The following is an 18,736-nucleotide window of genomic DNA, read 5'->3' as shown; positions in this document are numbered from 1 at the left end:
AGCTCTCAAAAACACAACACAGTTCTTTGGTCCCTCGGTCCTGGGGGTTGTCAACATGAATGTTAAAATCACCAGCAATAATTACACGGTCAAAGTTAATACAGATTATAGACAGCAGTTCATTAAAATCGTCAAAGAAGTTTGCACAGTATTTAGGTGGCCTGTACATATTTAGAAGTATAACTTGAGGGGAGGATCTTAGCTGAAGAGCCACATATTCAAAAGAAGCAAAATTTCCATAAGATAATTGCATACATCGGAATGAGTCATTAAACAAAATGGCGACTCCACCTCCTTTCTTATTCACTCTATTCTCACTCATAAAACTGAAGTTAGGGGGGGCTGACTCAATGAGAACAGCAGCACTGTTATTATGGTCCAACCAGGTTTTAGTTAAAAACATAAAATCAAGATTGTGCTTAATAATAAAATCATTGATTAAAAATGATTTTCCCGCCAAAGACCTAACGTTTAGTAGTGCTAGTGTTAGTGTGTTTTCATTTTTTGGGACAGACTGTGGCTAACGAGGAATGAATGCTAAATTTGCAAAGTTTGCAGTTACGTGCTTATTCACCATTCTTTTTCGATTACCTATCACAACATAAATTGTGGAAGAATCTAATAAGCAGGGCCCAGGCTTGTCTTGGAAAGAGTCATGAGTGCTACTAGGCGTGCAGCCTGGACCCGGCCCATATCAGTTAATAGCTAGTTTGATTTGTATTGAGAGATGATTTTATGGAAAGTACCCCATGCCAATCTCTAGGTATGGTGAAGGGTATGTGATGATGTGGTGGGGGGGGTATTTTAATTCCAAAGGCCAAGGGAACTTTATCAGGATGCATAGTATCCTGAATCCATGAAATAACTGGCCTTTAAAAATAAACATCTGCCTGCCTCTATGTGAATTTAACATAGGGGTGTACTGACTTTTGTTTCCAGCGGTTTAGACATTAATGGCTGTGTGTGGAGTTATTTTGAGGGGACAGCACATTTACACTGTTACACAAGCTGTACACTTAATACTTTACATTGTAGCAAAGTGTCATTTCTTCAGCGTTGTCCCATTAAAAGATATAATGAAATATTTAATAAAATGTGAGGGGTGTACTCACTTTTGTGAGATACTGTATGTATGGATATGAATGGAGGAATGAATGCATATTTAGTTAAGTTTAGTTATGTTTATTTATTTATTTTCGGCCATCTGTAACTCACAACAGTCAAACATACATAGAGACAAGAAACAAACAAGACCGAAAAGGTGTAGGCTGAAGCCAGAGCTTATTACACCTACCCTTTTTACATAAAATTCTATTTTTCATCAGCAAACAAAACCAAATTTAATATTTTAGACACATTTTAGACATATTTATAGTATAACTGAATGTAGGGATATTTATGAATGGATAAATGAATGTTTATTTATGACTGACTGAATGCATGGATGCTTATGGAAGTAGGAATGAGTGTTTGTAAGGCCTGTACGGGATAAGAGAAGAATGTAGGAAGGATGGCTTTTTTGCACGTATAGAAAATGCAATGGCCCTCATTTATGAAACGTGCGTACGACCTAAAACAGGCGTACGATGGGCGTACGCCGATTCCTACGCAAAGCTCGGCATTTATCAATTTGGACGTGAGCGTAGGCTGCGATCAAATCTCACTTCTGGTCTGAACTCGTGTACGCAAGTTTTCGAGTCAGTGTGGACTTGCGGTGCAGCACATAATAAGTTTAACAGGAGAAGGAGAAGTCATCAGTTGATCACGTATCAGCAATGGCAGATCTGGCTCTTTTAGAAGACCTCTATGCGCCGGTCTGCAACATTGTTTTAGCCTGTGGGGTTCTGCACAATATCGCGCAGGAAGACACGGTGCCATAAATGTAGCGATGGAGCCAGATGAGCCAATGCCCAGAGAGCAGAGTCCAGAACAGCCCCAACTGAGGGCTATACGAAGGAGACAGGATATTATTCCTCACTTTTAAAATGTAGCCTATAGTGTTATGTTTGGCAATGATATTCAATACAGGAAACATGACGATGCACAACCTTTTTATTTATTCTTCAGGTTTTTGTTTCTCTTTCAAGTGAATGATTTATTTCTGCCATTGACCAAGTTATTTTGGCTTGTTTTTCCAGCCCCTCTGCTGTCAGGAGACAGGGTCCAGCACGGGGGGGGGGCGGAGGACACGCGCTCTCCCTCAGCTGTTGCCTCGTTCCGACGAACACGAGTAAAATAAAAGACACTGCATAAACTCCGCTACCGTGTGTTTATTTAATTATAGGTACACCTACATGTAGGCCTAAGAGATTGCAGTCGAAGCCTGTATATTACTATTAGGACTATAGAAAATGCGTCAAGGATGTATAAATTAAATAGGCTAAACTTCAGCTGGAGTCCGATTTACTACGGCAACACTGTTGACCGCATCAGTGATCTCTTTCCATTCCGCATTCTTTCTCCAGCCTTTAATACCAGTTTTCAGGCTGCCAAATAGTACACACGTTACCGCACCGGATGTATCAGGGTTTCAATCTCCACCTCTGAAAAGTTCCGCTTCTCAGCCGGATTACGTCTCGCCATGTCGTAAATTGTAGGGGCGAGGCCTCAAAACCCAGAATATATTGGGGCGTGATATTTAAATGACGATCGTTTCCAGCCGCTGCATTTATCAATGTACGACCATTCTTACGCTCGGATTGGTGTGATACAAACTTTTCATGAATCCCACGTGAAGCCTGTCGTAAGATGATTTCTGCGCTCATATCTGCGCTGGTTTCTACGTTAGGTTGATAAATGAGGGCCAATATGAGTGCAATTGTCTTTTAATTGTTTTAACCCTGTGCTTGTTTTGTGTCTCTGTTGTAACTATTGCAGCAATTTCTCCCAGTGTCCAAAACAAATTTCTCCCTGGGTTGACTAATAAAGATACTTTGATACTTTTTACTTTGAACCACGATAGGAAAGGGTAGGGGAAATATTGGTACCGTTGACGCAGCCAGCCTCATCACTCATGTCCCTGCAGTCGTACTGATGGTTGCACTGGCGGCTGCCGTGGATGCACGTGCCATCGCCGCATTCAAACTCGTCAGGACGGCAGGTGGACCGTGCTAGAGGGATGGCAGAGACAGGTAGACATGTGACTACGAGAGATGATGAGACTATTGACAGTATGTAGCAATTTAGGACATGTTTGAGCAGTTAAGAAAGTCTGCTGAATCCAATTTTGCCCTTTACATCAACATTTTCTAATGCGCTACTTCAAAATGCGCATAAAAATACATTGATGGAAACATGACTAGTGTCACATCAAGAGGAAAAGAAGGATTTTGTAATCACACACACCACACTCAGCTTCGTCTGATTGGTCCAGGCAGTCGGCTCCTCCGTCACACTTCCAGCTGCCGTGGATGCACTCTCCGCTGCCGCAGCGGAACTCCAGGGACGAGCACTGATGGGCGGCGGCAGAGTCGGGCGTCTTCGTGCCACAGTTCTGGGGCCACTCGTCGGAGCCGTCGGAGCAGTCGGCGTCGCCGTCGCAGCTCCACAGGCGGGGGATGCACACGGTGTTGTTGCACTGGAAGGACCTGGGGTTGCAGCTGGCGACCGGGCACGAGGCCTCGTCGCTCCCGTCGCCACAGTCGGCCTCGTCGTCGCACACGAAGGAGGACGACAGGCACTGGCCGTTCTTGCAGCGGAACTCGGTGTCTGCGCACTGCTTCGGCGCTGAGAGGGAGGACACATAACGGGCCGGTCAGAGTAATGAGAGACCAGGAACTAGGCGTGTCACGATTCGATTAAAAAAATTAGAAGAAAAACATTTTTTAAAGATAATTTTTGGCCTTTAATTGACAGGACAGCTGCAGACAGGAAAGGGGGGAGAGAGAGAGGGGGAAGGCATGCAGCTGAGGGCCGTAGGTCAGATTCGAACCCTGGGCCGCTGTGGTAAGGACTGGGCCTTGGTACATGGTGGTGCACGCTCTACCAGGTGAGCTACAAGGGAAATTAAATCTTTTATTTTATTTTTTTAACAGGGACGTTAATACCATAATTAGAGCCACTAGATGGCAGAAGGGTACTTAGCAACAACAATTTTGAGTTGAGTTTTGTCGTAGTTAGTTTACTGTGATGCACCTAGGGCTGGCCGATATATCGATATTATATCGATATTGTGATACGAGACTAGACATCGTCTTAGATTTTGGATATCGTAATATGGTAAGTGTTGTCATTTCCTGGTTTTAAAGGCTACATTACAGTGATCAAGTGATGTCATTTTCTAAACTTCCCAGACAGTTCTAGGCCTTTACCCACTTAGTCATTATATCCACATTACTGATGATTATTTAATTTTATTTTAATTCTTTTATCTAATGTTTTGTAAAAGCACCAATTGCCAACCCTACAATATCGTCGCAATATCGACATCAAGGTATTTGGTCAAGAATATCGTGATATCTGATTTTCTCCATATCACCCAGCACTAGATGCACCAGAAGGCACCATGGAGTCCCATCGGAGCCCACATGCTTTACCTTTGTTTGCTTATAAAACTCTCTCACATGGTAGGCGAAATGTTGCCACGTGTTGTTTTATTTCTTCAGACGTGCGCAAGTAGGTGGTGGTGGAGACAAAAAACTATACTCGGGACAATTGCCAATCCGGCTTCTGATTTCAATAGTCAAAATCGAAAGCTCATTTCGATCGATTTCCGATTTAAAATTGAAATTGTGACAACCCAGCATGAGCACTTCATAGCAGGGAGCAAGGAAGGAGATGAGAGAAGGAAGATGTGGATTCTGAGAGCAATAAGTCACATATATATGATGAGTAAACAGTAGACAGATGTGTGGGCGTCCTGCGGCTTACCACAGCTGTCTTCATCTGCTCCATTCTCGCAGTCGGCTTTTCCGTCACAGCGCCAGGTGCTCGGTACACACTGGTTAAGGCGGTCAGCGCAGTTGAACTCTGTCGGCCTACAAGTTTTGGCCACTGGAAGTGAAATACACAGAAAAAACAATAACTGAGACTATATAATCATCACACTGAGGGATTGTGGGTAGAGACAGGTGTGAATGCACATCCATAACGGGTCCATTCTCGTGTTGAGCGACGCGCGATACTCACTGCAGGTACCGGGGAGTTCATCGGTGCCGTCGCCGCAGTCATCTGTGCCGTCACACACCCATCTGACCGTGATGCATTTCCCGTTCCCACACTGGAACTGGCTGCTTCCACATGTTGTCAAAGCATCTGTAACAGGCAGATAGAAACACACAGTTCAATCTATCAGGAAGCCTCCTCATTAACACAGACATGGCTGTAAATGAAAAGAAGTGAAGTCATAATTCTGCAGAACATGCTAGCCGCTCAGGGAAGTTCATAGGCACAGCAGTGCTTTGAGCTAGTTGCTAATGCTAGTAGGGGTGCACGATTCAGAAAATGTCACGATTCAATTCAATATCGATTTTCAATTCAAAAACGATTCTCAGTATGAAAATGTAGTTACTTTTCCCATGTATATATATATATATATATATATATATATATATATATCTTATACATCCCTTTGTACATTCATGTGGATTTTTATCTATCTATCTATCTAAATATCTATCATGTCATTGCAGTAGACATAATTGAATTCTATGAATTGATTTTGAATCGGTAGAGCCTTGAATCGCAATTCGAATCGATTTTTTTGCACACCCTTAAATGCTAGCATGGAAAAATGCTCAAAATGAAAATGGTAATATGCTAATGTTTAACATAGGGATGTAACGCTACACTCTACTCATGACTCGGTACGATTCACAATTTTAAGTTCACGATACGATTTTCTCAGGATTTTTAACAGAATGAGCTGCAGACAAATGACTGTAAATAATTCCTTAATCTATATAAAATGTGCAAAACAAAAGACATGTCCTCTTATCAAAAGTAAAACTGAAATTGTATTTTTATCTTAAGCAACATTTCAATCCCACATCAAAGTAACTAAATAAACAGAAAAACAAATCTTCAAATAAATCAACAAAGAAGACGTAGTGACGTCTGAAGTCCAACAAGTGAAATCTAAAGTAGAAAGTTAAAAAAAATTGCAATTCATTTTTTAAGCTATAGTGCGCAGTTTCTGTCTCCCCCATGAGGAATTCTAAGTAATGACAACAAAACTGCCGGCGCGTCCACATGATACAAGCCTTACATGACCCCCTCCTTCCCTTTCACACAGTTGCTAGTAGCCAAGGAGGACACGGAGGATTAAAAAAACATGGTGGACTCTTCAGAAGAGGTCATTATCTTCACTCTAGTCTCACTCAAATCTTCTGAACATTGTCCTACTGAGAGATCCAGAGAGAGTTGTGTGGAGCTGATAGTCTTAATTAGCTTTGTAGCAACTCATTTGGCTTGAATGTAACGGACGTTCATCAATATCAAAAAGTTATGCACCAAAGCTTTAAGACAATCTCAAATGGCTGTAATCTTTACACGTATATACTGTATTTAGAAGTCAGTCTGAGTTCATAAGTGATAGTGTTACTTTTTGGCACCTCCAGTTGAGTGACAATACAGTGAAGGGAGGGACCATGTCTTCAGCGATGTCAAAGACGGTAATTAATAAAGCCGCCAGAGGATAAAGGAGCTGGGAGGTAAATACTCTGACACACACATGTATCCAAACTCCCGGTGCCTGTCGGTACTTGTTTAACAAAGGCAGAAAAAAACGGTTAAACAAGGAGTCAGACAGGTACACGTACTGTATGTAAGCCAGCATTTATCAGCCTTTTCATCAGGGAGCTGCTGATATGGCAGTCTATAATACGGGCTGGGTAGTTTTCAAAACATGTTCGATACCGTGACTTCGATACGGGTTCCTTCAAGATACTTTTTTCAAAACTAATTTTATGAATCCATTGAAACAAAATGAATTTACAACACTACACATTACGGTTCAAATCTTTTCTTCAACAGTATTTTTAGCTTTTCATATTATTCACAATTTTTTGTGTCAGCTCCTTTAACCCTTTGTGACACACACTGTAGTCAAGCCTCTCAAAATACAACAACACACACATGTCAGCCTGTCTCTGTGCGTTAACGGCCTGTGTGTAGTGATTTCTAACAAACAGAGTGTAAATTGTAATTTCCCCACTGGGGATCAATAAACAGTATAAATTAGAAATAAATTAGAAATACATTTTTCTGCATGTCTCTACGACGTTAGACAGCCAATCAAAAGCATTATGAGATCTGATCATTATTAGGTCTGCCTTCAAACAGAGTTCATTCATTCTTTCAAACGCAACAGACTTAAAAACTACATCAATCTATCCTATTGTTAAACCAGCTACATTAAATCCAGTTATTCAGGGTTACAAGTCTCCAAGACCTTGTCTGTGTGTGTGTTCACGTCATTATCTGTGGTTATACATGTATGCTTTGTTGTGGTAATGTTTCATGTATGTCATTTGGTGTTATTCATCTTATGTATATCTGTATGTATGTCTATGTCCTCTTTTTTTATACAAGCTACCCAGGGATGTAAAAAGAATTTCAGCCCTGGCTGACAATAAAAGTTGTATCGTATTGTATTTTCATAGAAAAATGCTGTCATGTTTTTAAATTTTGTATTGAATGACGAGGCCTTTTGGAGGCACTTTTGCCCCCGTCATACAACAACACACACGTCAGCCTGTCTCAGTGTGTTACAGAGTTGTTCTTGTGTGTATCTGCAAGCTGTAACGTTAGACTGCCAATCACAAACATTATTCATCTCGGTAGAAGCATGCTGAAGGCCTATTGGCTCCCTGAAGCTGATGAGATTTACTCCTTAGGTATTGATGTTTGCTGTTGGGGAATGACGAGGCATTTTTATAGATACCTGATAGTAAGGAGGCAATTTGGCCTTTATTATCAAAGTTTAGGACCCAGCCATAATCATAATTCAAAATTAGCACCATCCAAATGCTGGTAAAATATGCAAGCGGCTGGTAGATTTCACTCACCAATAAACAATGGTAATCAATTGAGTAGCTGGTAAAAATGTGAACACTGACACAGCCATTTGGCTGGTGGACAATAAAGGTTCATTTTGAACCCTGTTCATAACACACAATGGAGAGATCTCATTTTCCACTTATTACGTTATGCTACATTATGCTGGCTGAAACGGAAGCTCATCTGAAATGAGTTCATTTGCTGAAGACACAGAGTCTCCCTCCCAACCCCCATCTTTAATGGACCCGATGAAGCCAGTGAACCAGAAGGAGCGATTAGACTGTACATCAGAGACACAGCATGGTAGGAGAAGGTACCAGAGGCCATTCCTCCCTCTGGCCCCCCTGGGGGGCTCTAAACCCTGGATAGCCACCTGTTTCTGAACATGTCCAAAGGGGGGTGTTTACCTCCAAAGGCTGGGCAGATAGCATGAATAACAGCCTGATACAGTGAGTGTAGAGCTGCAAAAAGTAATCGGTTAGCTGTCAACTATTTAAAAACTACTACTATTTAAAACTATTAAAAAGACTACAATGAGACCAACATGCAACTTATACAGTATTGCAGCCAATCAGCTTTGCAGCAGTGTTATTATTGCGAGTCTCTTTCAGATAGTAGCACAGACATAAAACAGATTTATTCTTCAGCTTCGGGGAAGTGCAAGTTTAGCGATACTTGGCTTGAAAAAAACGTTTCAGACGATGTTTCAGGACTCTGACATCTGACGTTTTTTTTATTTGATGTCGTGATATACTGTAGGTCTTCAATTTTATTCATAATGGTCTTAAAAAGGTCTTAAATTTGACCTGGTAAAACCTGCAGAAACCCTGATTAAATTAATCGCCAACTAGTTTGATAATCGACTAATTGGTTTGAGTCATTTAAAAAGTTGAGTTGTGGACTAAACAAGACATTTGAGGACGTCATCTTGGGCTTTTCAGGAAACACTGATCCACATTTTTCACCATTTTCTGACATTTTAGAGACCAAACAACTAATCCGTTCATTGAGAACATAATCGCTAGATTAATCGATGATTGACAACAAATTTTAAATTTTTAATTCTAATTAAGTATTTATGTGTAAGTATTTACATTTACAAGTCTGTGCCCTAAAAGCCAAATCATGAATTATACATTGCTATGAATTCGGCTGACAACATTCATTATCAGTCAATCAGTCAATCTGCTGCCACCATGGTTCCTGCTTTGGTCAAACAAGGAGAGTCGGCTTTGTTTCTTTTGCAGGTTGAGGAAATGTTTTTCGCCACTGTAGTAGTATTTTATGACTCCAAATGGATGCAAACAGTCATGTCAGTGTTATGGCTGTGAAGTAACTCTACTAGGGGTGGGGTGGGGGGGAATCGATACAGCATAGTATGGCAATATTTTCCGTGGCAATACTGTATCGATACACGGATGCCAACTATCAATCTATTATTATGTAAATTGCACATGAGAATTGAACTTTTTGGTACTAGAATAATAAGATCAATTGTTTTTTCAGTCCACTAGATGGAAAATTAAAGTGAGATGAACAAACCAAAGACATTTTTTTTTGGACAAAACTACGGTGGCCAACATACATAAACCGCATTCTCAGGGTCTTACTTGGTTTTCGACTAGAACACGTTTACATGCTTAAATGTTCAAAAAACAATTATTTTTTCATACGGTCTGTCTGATTATACCTGCGTCTAAAACGCTCTGTTTTAGCGCCTGTCTCTTTAAGCCCCCGGCCTAAAAATGCCCAGTCTGCTCTGATTGGTCAGTGTTTCCGGGTCTTTTGCATCTGCGCTCTCTGCGTCTCTGCACTGTCATTTCAGCCGGAGAATGACTGTAACGGCACTGTAGCGGCACTTTCCACCTATATATCGCATAGTTGTGACATCACAAACGTACAAAAATCCTTACGGCTCATTTAAATGCAAAGTTTCTGAATAGGGGCTGTGTACTGTACATTTCTCTGTGGATTGAGCGTATTAATACTTAAAAGTATTTATACAGCTCCTCAACCTTCCAAACAATCAAACAAGACATGAAAATCTCACTTTTTACAATATGGGACCTTTAAAGATTTTCATTTTCACAGTAAATGCATATTGGTCACTAATTATCTGTATCAGCCTTGAAAAACCAGTATCAGTCGATCCCTAATGTATTTATGACTCGGTGTGAAAGGCTCTGCATTATTGCCCTTGCCATAAAAAAAGTTTCATGTTGACAAACCGGTTCTTATCAAAAGGACATCCTTGTAGGTACTACAAAAGAAAAAATACACAGTAGAAAACACTCAACTTGTTTAATTGAGGTAGATTTCAAACCTTACTTTTCCCTGAATTATGGAACTTGTCAACTTTATAGATCAGTTCCGATTCCCTGAAACCGATGACACGTTACCCAAATCCAAGTTCATGTTGGTTATTTACTTAACGGGCTCAGTACGGTCAGTCCCTGAGGGACAGCCTGTCCCCAGAGATGGCAGTATTATTGATCCGAGTACAAATCTGCTGCGGGAATAACATGTTTGTTGCCTGTTCTGTGTAGAGCTGCAACGATTAGTGGACCCACAGAAAAATATTTTGATAAGCGATTAAGCGTTAAGTAATTTTTCATGCAAGAAAGGGAGAAAATCATGTTTTCAGGCTCTCAAATGTGGAGGTCTCCTGCTTTTTTCTGTTTTGTTATCATATTAAACTAAATCTATTTGGCTTTTGGACTGACAAAACATAAATAAGTGGGGGGGCAATTGTGTTATGTATATCTGTGTGTGTGGGTGTATCAAGCACTTTGTGCTACATTTTTATGTATGAAAAGTGCTCTATAAATAAACTCTGATTGATTACTAATAATAATCGGTATTGGCATTAAAAAAAACAGTATCAGTCGATCCCTACTTTTACCTGATTTGAGGGTTTCTTTTTGCTTGTACAATTTACAGCATTAAGTCCCAGAGAATCTCTTTTATATCCGAGCTAAATGGGTAATGTAACTGACATTTCCCCTAACCTAATTGATATTGAATCGGAAATGTAATATCCCGGGACCTTGTGAAAATTGGCGATACCAAGCCCTGTCTGTCTGTGACTGGTGAGGAAATGTGCACAGGCGAAAACAACCAGTTCCAACATGTTTGACCACACACCTTTTCCCAGAACCAACATACTGGGAACAGGTCTGTCGGTGACTTCACAGCAGCGTAAAACTCCAGGAATGCTGTGTGAAGACTGTCTGCTGTTTGTATTGGAGGACGGCTTCCATTCATTTCAGCAATGTAGGGCTGGGTTCAAATAATTACATTTCCAATTAAAATCCATCTTTGTTGAGTGATCTGATATTGATTATACAAAAATCCTAAACTCAATCTTTTAATATTGTTAAATATGTCAATATAACTTTAGGACTTTTAAAGCTATAGTGGGTAGTTTCTGTCGCCCCGAGTCGAACAACGAACACCGTGCAACCAGTAACCAGTCACATAGCTCAAGCACACCGTTCGTCCTTCGACTGATCAAGACTGTTTTCCCAAGATGGTGCCTGCTTGTATACGTGAATGCTACTGTCTTTCTAAACTAGCAACTAGCTTTAGAAGCTAATCAGCGGTTTGCTCTATCTTGTTTCAAGCTAGAGACACATTCGATTAGCATGAAAACAGATCCCAGAGAACGGTTGACTCGGTACACATGTGTTATTAACCCCTGGGTTCATTTTGCGCCGGATTTGTCCTTTAATATCAAAAAAGTTACGCACTAAAGCTTTAAGTAAGAAGTACTTTAACCCTTGTGTTGTCCTCGGGTCAAATGTGACCCGTTTTCAAAGTTTTTTTTTATCAGGAATTTGGGTTTCCATAAACCAAAGTGCCCAAAAATAACACGGACTGTTCCATAAAACGCTCCTCGCAAGTCAAATGAAGTATCAGTTCACTACTTTCTTGACATTTTGGGTTGTATTCAATGATATAGCATTTGAAAAAGAATAATTAAATATTTTTAAAACAGTATATCCTGACTAAACTTCGACTTAACCTAGTCTGTGATTCACTCAACATCCTCTGATCTTAACTATTAGTCAAAGTAATTTATAATTTCAGCTATTTTGACTCAAACATTAGGTATAATGTCATTCAAATGAGGTTTGTTGACCATGAATTTCTAGAACAAGTGTTAGTGATGTGATACTAGGGTGGTAGTGGGGGAAAAAGTGTAAAAAAAGAGCACCAAAAAAAAGTGTTCATTTTGGAAACAACACAGGGGTTAAACAAACTATTTAGGGGGTACTTTAATTATGTAAATATTAACCTGGTGCATTATATATATATATTAAAAAAAAACATTTGAGGGTTGCTTCTTGCTTGTACAATTTCCAGCATTAAGTTCTCCGAGAATCTCTTTAATATCTGAGCTGAATTGGCATTGTGAGTGAACTCTAAAACTCAAGGAATGCTGTCAATGTCAAGACAATGTATGTGTTTGTATTGGAGGAGGAGGAGGAGGAGGAGGAGGAGGAGGAGGAGGAGTTGGACGGCTTCCTCTCATTTCAGCAATACAGGGCGTTTCAGGTGAAACGTGATCGCCTAAAAGCAAAAAGGCTGGATATTGCATCATAGGCCTATAGGTAGAATAACCTACAGAAAATGCATCTAAATGTTCTCATGATATATGTTTCTACATTTACATGCAAGTAAAAGGATTCAAAAATGAAAAGATAAAACTGTACTGTAAGCCAACAATGCATGGATTTCATTATGGGGAAATCTGAGGCAGAGTGGGGAGAGAGCATTCATTATGAGAGGGACAGATATGACCTACATTGTGTGAATAATTGCGCCCCCAGCCCCCCTCCCCCCTCCCACCACCTTGCATCCGGGTGCTGTCAGAGGACAGGAGTGGGCAATTTAAACCCACACGGAATAAAACACAAAAAAATCATCCTTATAATCTTACTTAAATACATATGTCTATTAAACAACATCAAGCTGACGCACAGACAGTTTTTTACCTTTGTTTAACGCAGATGCCAAGTCAAAAAACACTGCTAATTAATGACACAAATGCTCAAATTGAAATGAAGATTTACTTTTTACTTACTTGTCTGGACGAGGGAGCAGAGGAGGAACATAAAAGACGCATGCCACGGCCGTGCCATGATGTTCTTCAGCTTTTTCAGCTTCTCTGGACGTTGCATTCACTGTGCAGCCTGTTAGTCTCTGATGGGAGGTAAGGTTAGAAGGTTTCTGTGACACCAAACGCTCGTGCTGCTGTATCGGAGATGCTGAGGAGGAGGGATGCTCGGCTCACTGTTCTGTTTGACAACAAAATCAGACCCATTTCAATGTGGTCAGCGGGTGGGCGGGGCCGAGAGGGGCGCGAGAAGGGGAGGGGGGCGGGATCTGGGGTGGTGGTGTGATTCCTGGAGGCAAACAGCCCCAAGAATTGGGAGGCGGAGCTCCGTGCACATGGATCTTATCTGAGTTTAACCCTTTCAGAGAGGCAGCTGAGAGACGCGCGCACACGCATCGTTTGGATCATTTGGATGCATTAGTTAACTTTCGTTCCCTGGAAGCTGATCCCTCTTGCTCAAACAATGCATGCTTAACAGGGGCGTAGCAGGGATTTGGGAGGACTGGATGAGTGTTTCTTAGGGGCCCCAAAGTAGTTTATGGTCATGGTTGGGGATTGGAGATTTCAAGAATGAAATTGAAATATTCTGAGAGTAAAGTCGAAAATGTACAATGAAAAAGTCAATATAATATAAATTCAATTTCAGTTTAATCTAGGGCTGTGCAATTACTTTGTAATCAAATATTAATCGCAATTACGATTTTGGGTCCTAACGATCACAATAACAATGTAATTGGGAAAAACTATTATATTGCACATTACGTTTTGCAAGTAAACTCTTACTTGGTCTTGTGTTCTGAAAAAAGTTTTTAAAACGGGAAAAGTACGAAGGGAAATTTCACAGTTCGAGGTGTTTTCACTGTTGATTTGTTGAACTGTTTTGCTGTTTTTTTAAACTTCAATAAATGCAACATGTTTTCAAAAGTTAATGAGTCATCGTGTTAAAGTAGTGTGATTTCAATATATTGACCAAAATAATCATGATTATGATATTTTTTCCCATAATCGAGCAGCCCTAGTTCAATTTCATTTAAAATGTTGAGTCACAACAGGCGTTATCTCGGGACATTTTACAGATTGAGTAGGTCTAGACCACATTATAATTTACAGAGACCCAACAATTCCCTGCAAGAGCAAGCATTGACAATGGCGAGGAAAAACTTTCTTAATTTAAATGTAATTCTTTTTACGATGGAATTATTATAAGACCTGGATAGAGAAACCGAAGCGGAGCCCCGTTCATTACTATAAGAGTTGCTCAGTGGCGCATGAAGCCTAGCCTGGCTCCGCCCTCCTACGTACTTCCGCTCAAATTTCATTTTCCTTCAGTACTACGTCTGGGTGTGCGGTATAGTCTTGGGTTTCCTCCGACCAAATCTTTACCGGTCCAATAAGTGAACAGAGGGAGTGGCTGAGAGCGATGACGTTGAGGTTGTGCGCTAGTTTGAGTTGTAGTTCCGTAATGGCGGCGGAGAAAGATGCGAGCGAAGCCATTCGGTCCGTTGTCGCAACGCTGCCGAAATATCCAGAAGTTAAAGCCCGAGAAGGAACAATCTTTGCTGAGTTGTGTTGGGGGCCATGATGTCGTGGCCCTCCTCCCCACGGGGTTAAGGAACAGTTAGATTTTCCAGCTCGCTCCGTTAATGGTGAAGGAGTTGGCTAAGGCTAACGCTAGCGATGCTAAGCTGACGTCACGACCAAATGTTAGCGATTGGTTCTGGCAGATCCAATAGTTTTAAACTTCAACAGAGTACCCGCCTTCAAGGAAGTTAACACTTGTCAATGGAGAGTGGCCAGAGTCTGGTAGGACCAGGCTAATAGACCAGAGTCTGGTAGGACCAGGCTAATAGACCAGAGTCTAGTAGGACCAGGCTATTGTACCAGAGTCTGGCAGGACCAGGCTAGTGTACCAGAGTCTGGTAGGACCAGGCTAATAGACCAGAGTCTGGTAGGATCAGGCTAGTGTACCAGAGTCTGGCAGGACCAGGCTAATGTACCAGAGTCTGGTAGGACCAGGCTAATAGACCAGAGTCTGGTAGGACCAGGCTAATAGACCAGAGTCTAGTAGGACCAGGCTATTGTACCAGAGTCTGGCAGGACCAGGCTAGTGTACCAGAGTCTGGTAGGACCAGGCTAATAGACCAGAGTCTGGTAGGATCAGGCTAGTGTACCAGAGTCTGGCAGGACCAGGCTAATGTACCAGAGTCTGGTAGGACCAGGCTAATAGACCAGAGTCTGGTATGACCAGGCTAATAGACCAGAGTCTGGTAGGACCAGGCTAGTGCACCAGAGTCTGGTAGGACCAGGCTAGTGTACCAGAGTCTGGTAGGACCAGGCTAATGTACCAGAGTCTGGTAGGACCAGGCTAATAGACCAGAGTCTGGTAGGACCAGGCTAATAGACCAGAGTCTGGTAGGACCAGGCTAATGTACCAGAGTCTGGTAGGACCAGGCTAGTGTACCAGAGTCTGGTAGGACCAGGCTAATGGACCAGAGTCTGGTAGAACCAGGCTAGTGTACCAGAGTCTGGTAGAACCAGGCTACCAGAGTGTACCAGAGTCTGGTAGGACCAGGCTAATGGACCAGAGTCTGGTAGGACCAGGCTAATGTACCAGAGTCTGGTAGGACCAGGCTAACAGACCAGAGTCTGGTAGGACCAGATTACATGAAGCCATCATGGAGCCAAAAATGACCCAGATGATCGGCGCTGCTTCCACACCGTGTGTTTCATATCAAAATATTCCGAATAAATTCAGCTTTCTAGAGCAATGTGTAAAGAGATAATTTGGCGCTAAAGCTGAAACGTTAATGTTGGCTTTTTGAAATTCCTCAAATCTCTTATGAAAACAAACCTTAACTTGGGTGTGATGTGTTGTACGAATTGTTTCGGTGCTTGAAATGAGTTTGCTGAAGTCTTTAGGTTATATGTGATTAAAATCGTAGATAAATGTCTGAAATGAAGTTTTGTAACATCGCTTTTTAAGGAAGAGTTTTGTCAAACATTGTTTTGTTATCAGACCGAATGGATCAAATTCTGATAGTAGAATGAGTCATTTCGCGAGGGTTGTGACTTTGGGTATCGTCATTCTTAAAAAAAACAGTCGGCTTTGGGCGCGACTCTGGAAGACTTGGAGTTCAGCTTTTCTTTGAAAAAAGAACAAAGAATGACACTGAAGTCAAGAAGTAAAAAAGGAAGATGTGTTCGGAGTTTAAAGTTGAATCTATCAACTAGTGTTGCTCTGGTTGGTTGTAGTGCTATCCTATTGGTGCAGAGGGAATTTGAAAGACAACCGTTTATCCCGCCCCTCTGATTGAGCCCTGTCAATGGTGAGCTCCCAGACCCAACATCTGGATGTGGGTCTGGCTTGTCAGGATACTTTATTATTATTCATAACATATAAGTCGACATTGTGTTCTTGATGCACCATGTAATACTATCAGTTAATCCTGACTTGTTTCCCCAAAACGTTCTGTCTTTTTTCTTAAAATATTCTCAACTTTTTTTCTAGAAATCCCCCCCCCCATCCACCCCCCACGCAAATAAGATGTTCCCAATCGACGGGTTTGAAGTCCAAACGTTGTCCCCAGATGTGGCCTGTGACCGTCTATAGGACTGGCAGCTGGCCTACTCAGGCAGACGTTCAATATTTAAATAATACCAAACAATCGGGTCAACACCAAGCAGGTCCATCATATCACAACATTCACATTTTTTCATTTATTTATTCTACTCACGTTTGTCACCTTCCACAAGAAATACATGTAATGTGAATTTACCTTCACGTCATTCTTTTAATCTATACAATTTACACATACACAGACACACACACACACACACACACATACAGAGACACACACACACAGACACACACACAAAATACAGAAAGTGTACTGGTGAGTAAAACGTTCTAATAAAATACTAACAACAGTCCATAAAGTCATTAATGCATCCGGTTGTATCTTCATATCACTACTTCCTGAAGTGAGGCCGGTCGACTCTCCCATAACAACATGTTATTTCAGGTTCAAAGTCTCAACCATTGCTGCGTCCATACGATACGTTTACAATATGATTTACATAAGATGAGGAGATAACGTACACGTGAAGGAAGAGATACAACTTCCATAACAACAACAACCTTGACCCAAGCAGAGAGAGCGTCATATAGTTCAGAAAAACAGCTGGAAAGTGGGGTAAATGGGTGGGTGATGGCGCAGTGGATATGACAGGTGCCTTTGGTGTGTGAGACCTGGGTTCGATTCTGTGAAGGTAAATATGGTGCAAAATGTGAGCGCTTGTAGAATACAATGTGAGAACTTCTAGAACAAAAAATCTGAACTTGTATGTTAAGCCTAAGTCCACAGGTACAAATCAGTGTTGCAAAAGTGGAGGCACAGATTCGCCACTTTGCGATGCGAGAGAGCACATATGTGAAGTTGCAGTGACAGATTCGAGAGGTTGTAATCACTGAGTTGTGGTTGTGATGGAAAATGAACCTGAGTAAAAAAAAAAAAAAGTACACGAGTAAATGTTGCATTACAAGTTTGCAGCTGTCATGCAAATATCAATCTACACGTGTGAATATTTTCTACAAGTGCACATTTAAATTTACAAGTTCAGATTTTTTTTTTTCTTTTTGTGACTTCAAATTCAGATCACATGTGTGTGAATATTTTTGACAAGTGCAAATTTTAGTTTTACAAGTGCAGATTTTAACCTACAAGTTCAGATTTTTTGTTCTTCAAGTTCTCACATTGTATTCTACAAGCTCTCACGTTTTGCACCATATTTACCTTCATACAATTCCCACTGCAATACATCAACCGACGTGTCCCTGAGCAAGACACGTAACCCCTAGTTACCCCAGAGGTGTGCCACCTCTGACATATGTAGCAATTGCTTTGGATAAAAGTGTCAGCTAAATGACATGTAATGTAAATCAGAATCAGATTACAGTTTTTTTCGATTGCTAAACTACAGTCTCCACAGCAGCAGTTCATGTGGACCAAACTTTAGTTCATTTTTCATTGCTTGAACACAGTTTTCAAAACTCTACACACTTATCCCATGACTTTAACCACAACGTGCACAACACTGTAGATTTACAGCACTTTGTTCAAATGCTAACACACTGCTGTCAAAACTGTTAACCACACATTCACACATGAGAGAAACAGGTAAAAGAGCAAAGATACCAACATGTCCAGGTAAGATGTCTGAGGTTATGTACACAGCTATAAAAAAAGCGAAAAACACTATATCTTTACAATAGTAAAACTGCGTTCTTACTGTTTTTCAGAAAGTAATGGCGGTGAAAGCAATAGAAATACCACATTCATTAGTATTTAAACATGATGCAGACATCCAAAACTTGCCACATGATGCTGGAGAGAGGCAGGATTAGTCAAACTATTCGTTGGTACTGTTACGTATGTACCTTTAGTTTTTTTTTTAGACAAAATACTTTATTGAAGAAAACTGCTGATTTTCATTCCTTCTTGTTTACCTTATGTAAAAATTGGTATGCTATACAATCTATATTTTTTTCTTAAATAAACTATTGAGTAGTGTAAAAGTCACTCAAATTGTTCAAACTGTAAAGATGAGAAAGTTTGTAAT

General features: G+C 40.9%; 1 protein-coding gene across 2 annotated transcripts in view; it reads right to left on the bottom strand.

Annotated features, from left to right (window-relative positions):
* Window positions 1-13,301, bottom strand: part of ldlra (low density lipoprotein receptor a) — a 28,606-nt gene extending 15,305 nt beyond the window's left edge. For both annotated transcript variants that reach the window (XR_003694408.1, XM_028599535.1), the window contains exons 1-5: window positions 13,085-13,301; window positions 5,128-5,253; window positions 4,870-4,992; window positions 3,346-3,726; window positions 2,988-3,110 (exon numbers count right to left, since the gene is read on the bottom strand). Coding sequence is in view for 1 of the 2 variants with exons in the window: in XM_028599535.1 (XP_028455336.1) it covers window positions 2,988-3,110; window positions 3,346-3,726; window positions 4,870-4,992; window positions 5,128-5,253; window positions 13,085-13,181 (850 nt within the window). In the remaining variant the exon portion in view is untranslated. The remainder of the gene's footprint in view (window positions 1-2,987; window positions 3,111-3,345; window positions 3,727-4,869; window positions 4,993-5,127; window positions 5,254-13,084) is intronic.
* Window positions 13,302-18,736: the final 5,435 nt, after the last annotated feature.

This window comes from Perca flavescens, chromosome 15 (genome assembly GCF_004354835.1).
Source record: "Perca flavescens isolate YP-PL-M2 chromosome 15, PFLA_1.0, whole genome shotgun sequence".
Lineage (NCBI taxonomy): Eukaryota > Metazoa > Chordata > Actinopteri > Perciformes > Percidae > Perca > Perca flavescens.
Note: the sequence above shows the minus strand (reverse complement) of the source record. Positions and strands in the feature narration are given on the sequence as shown.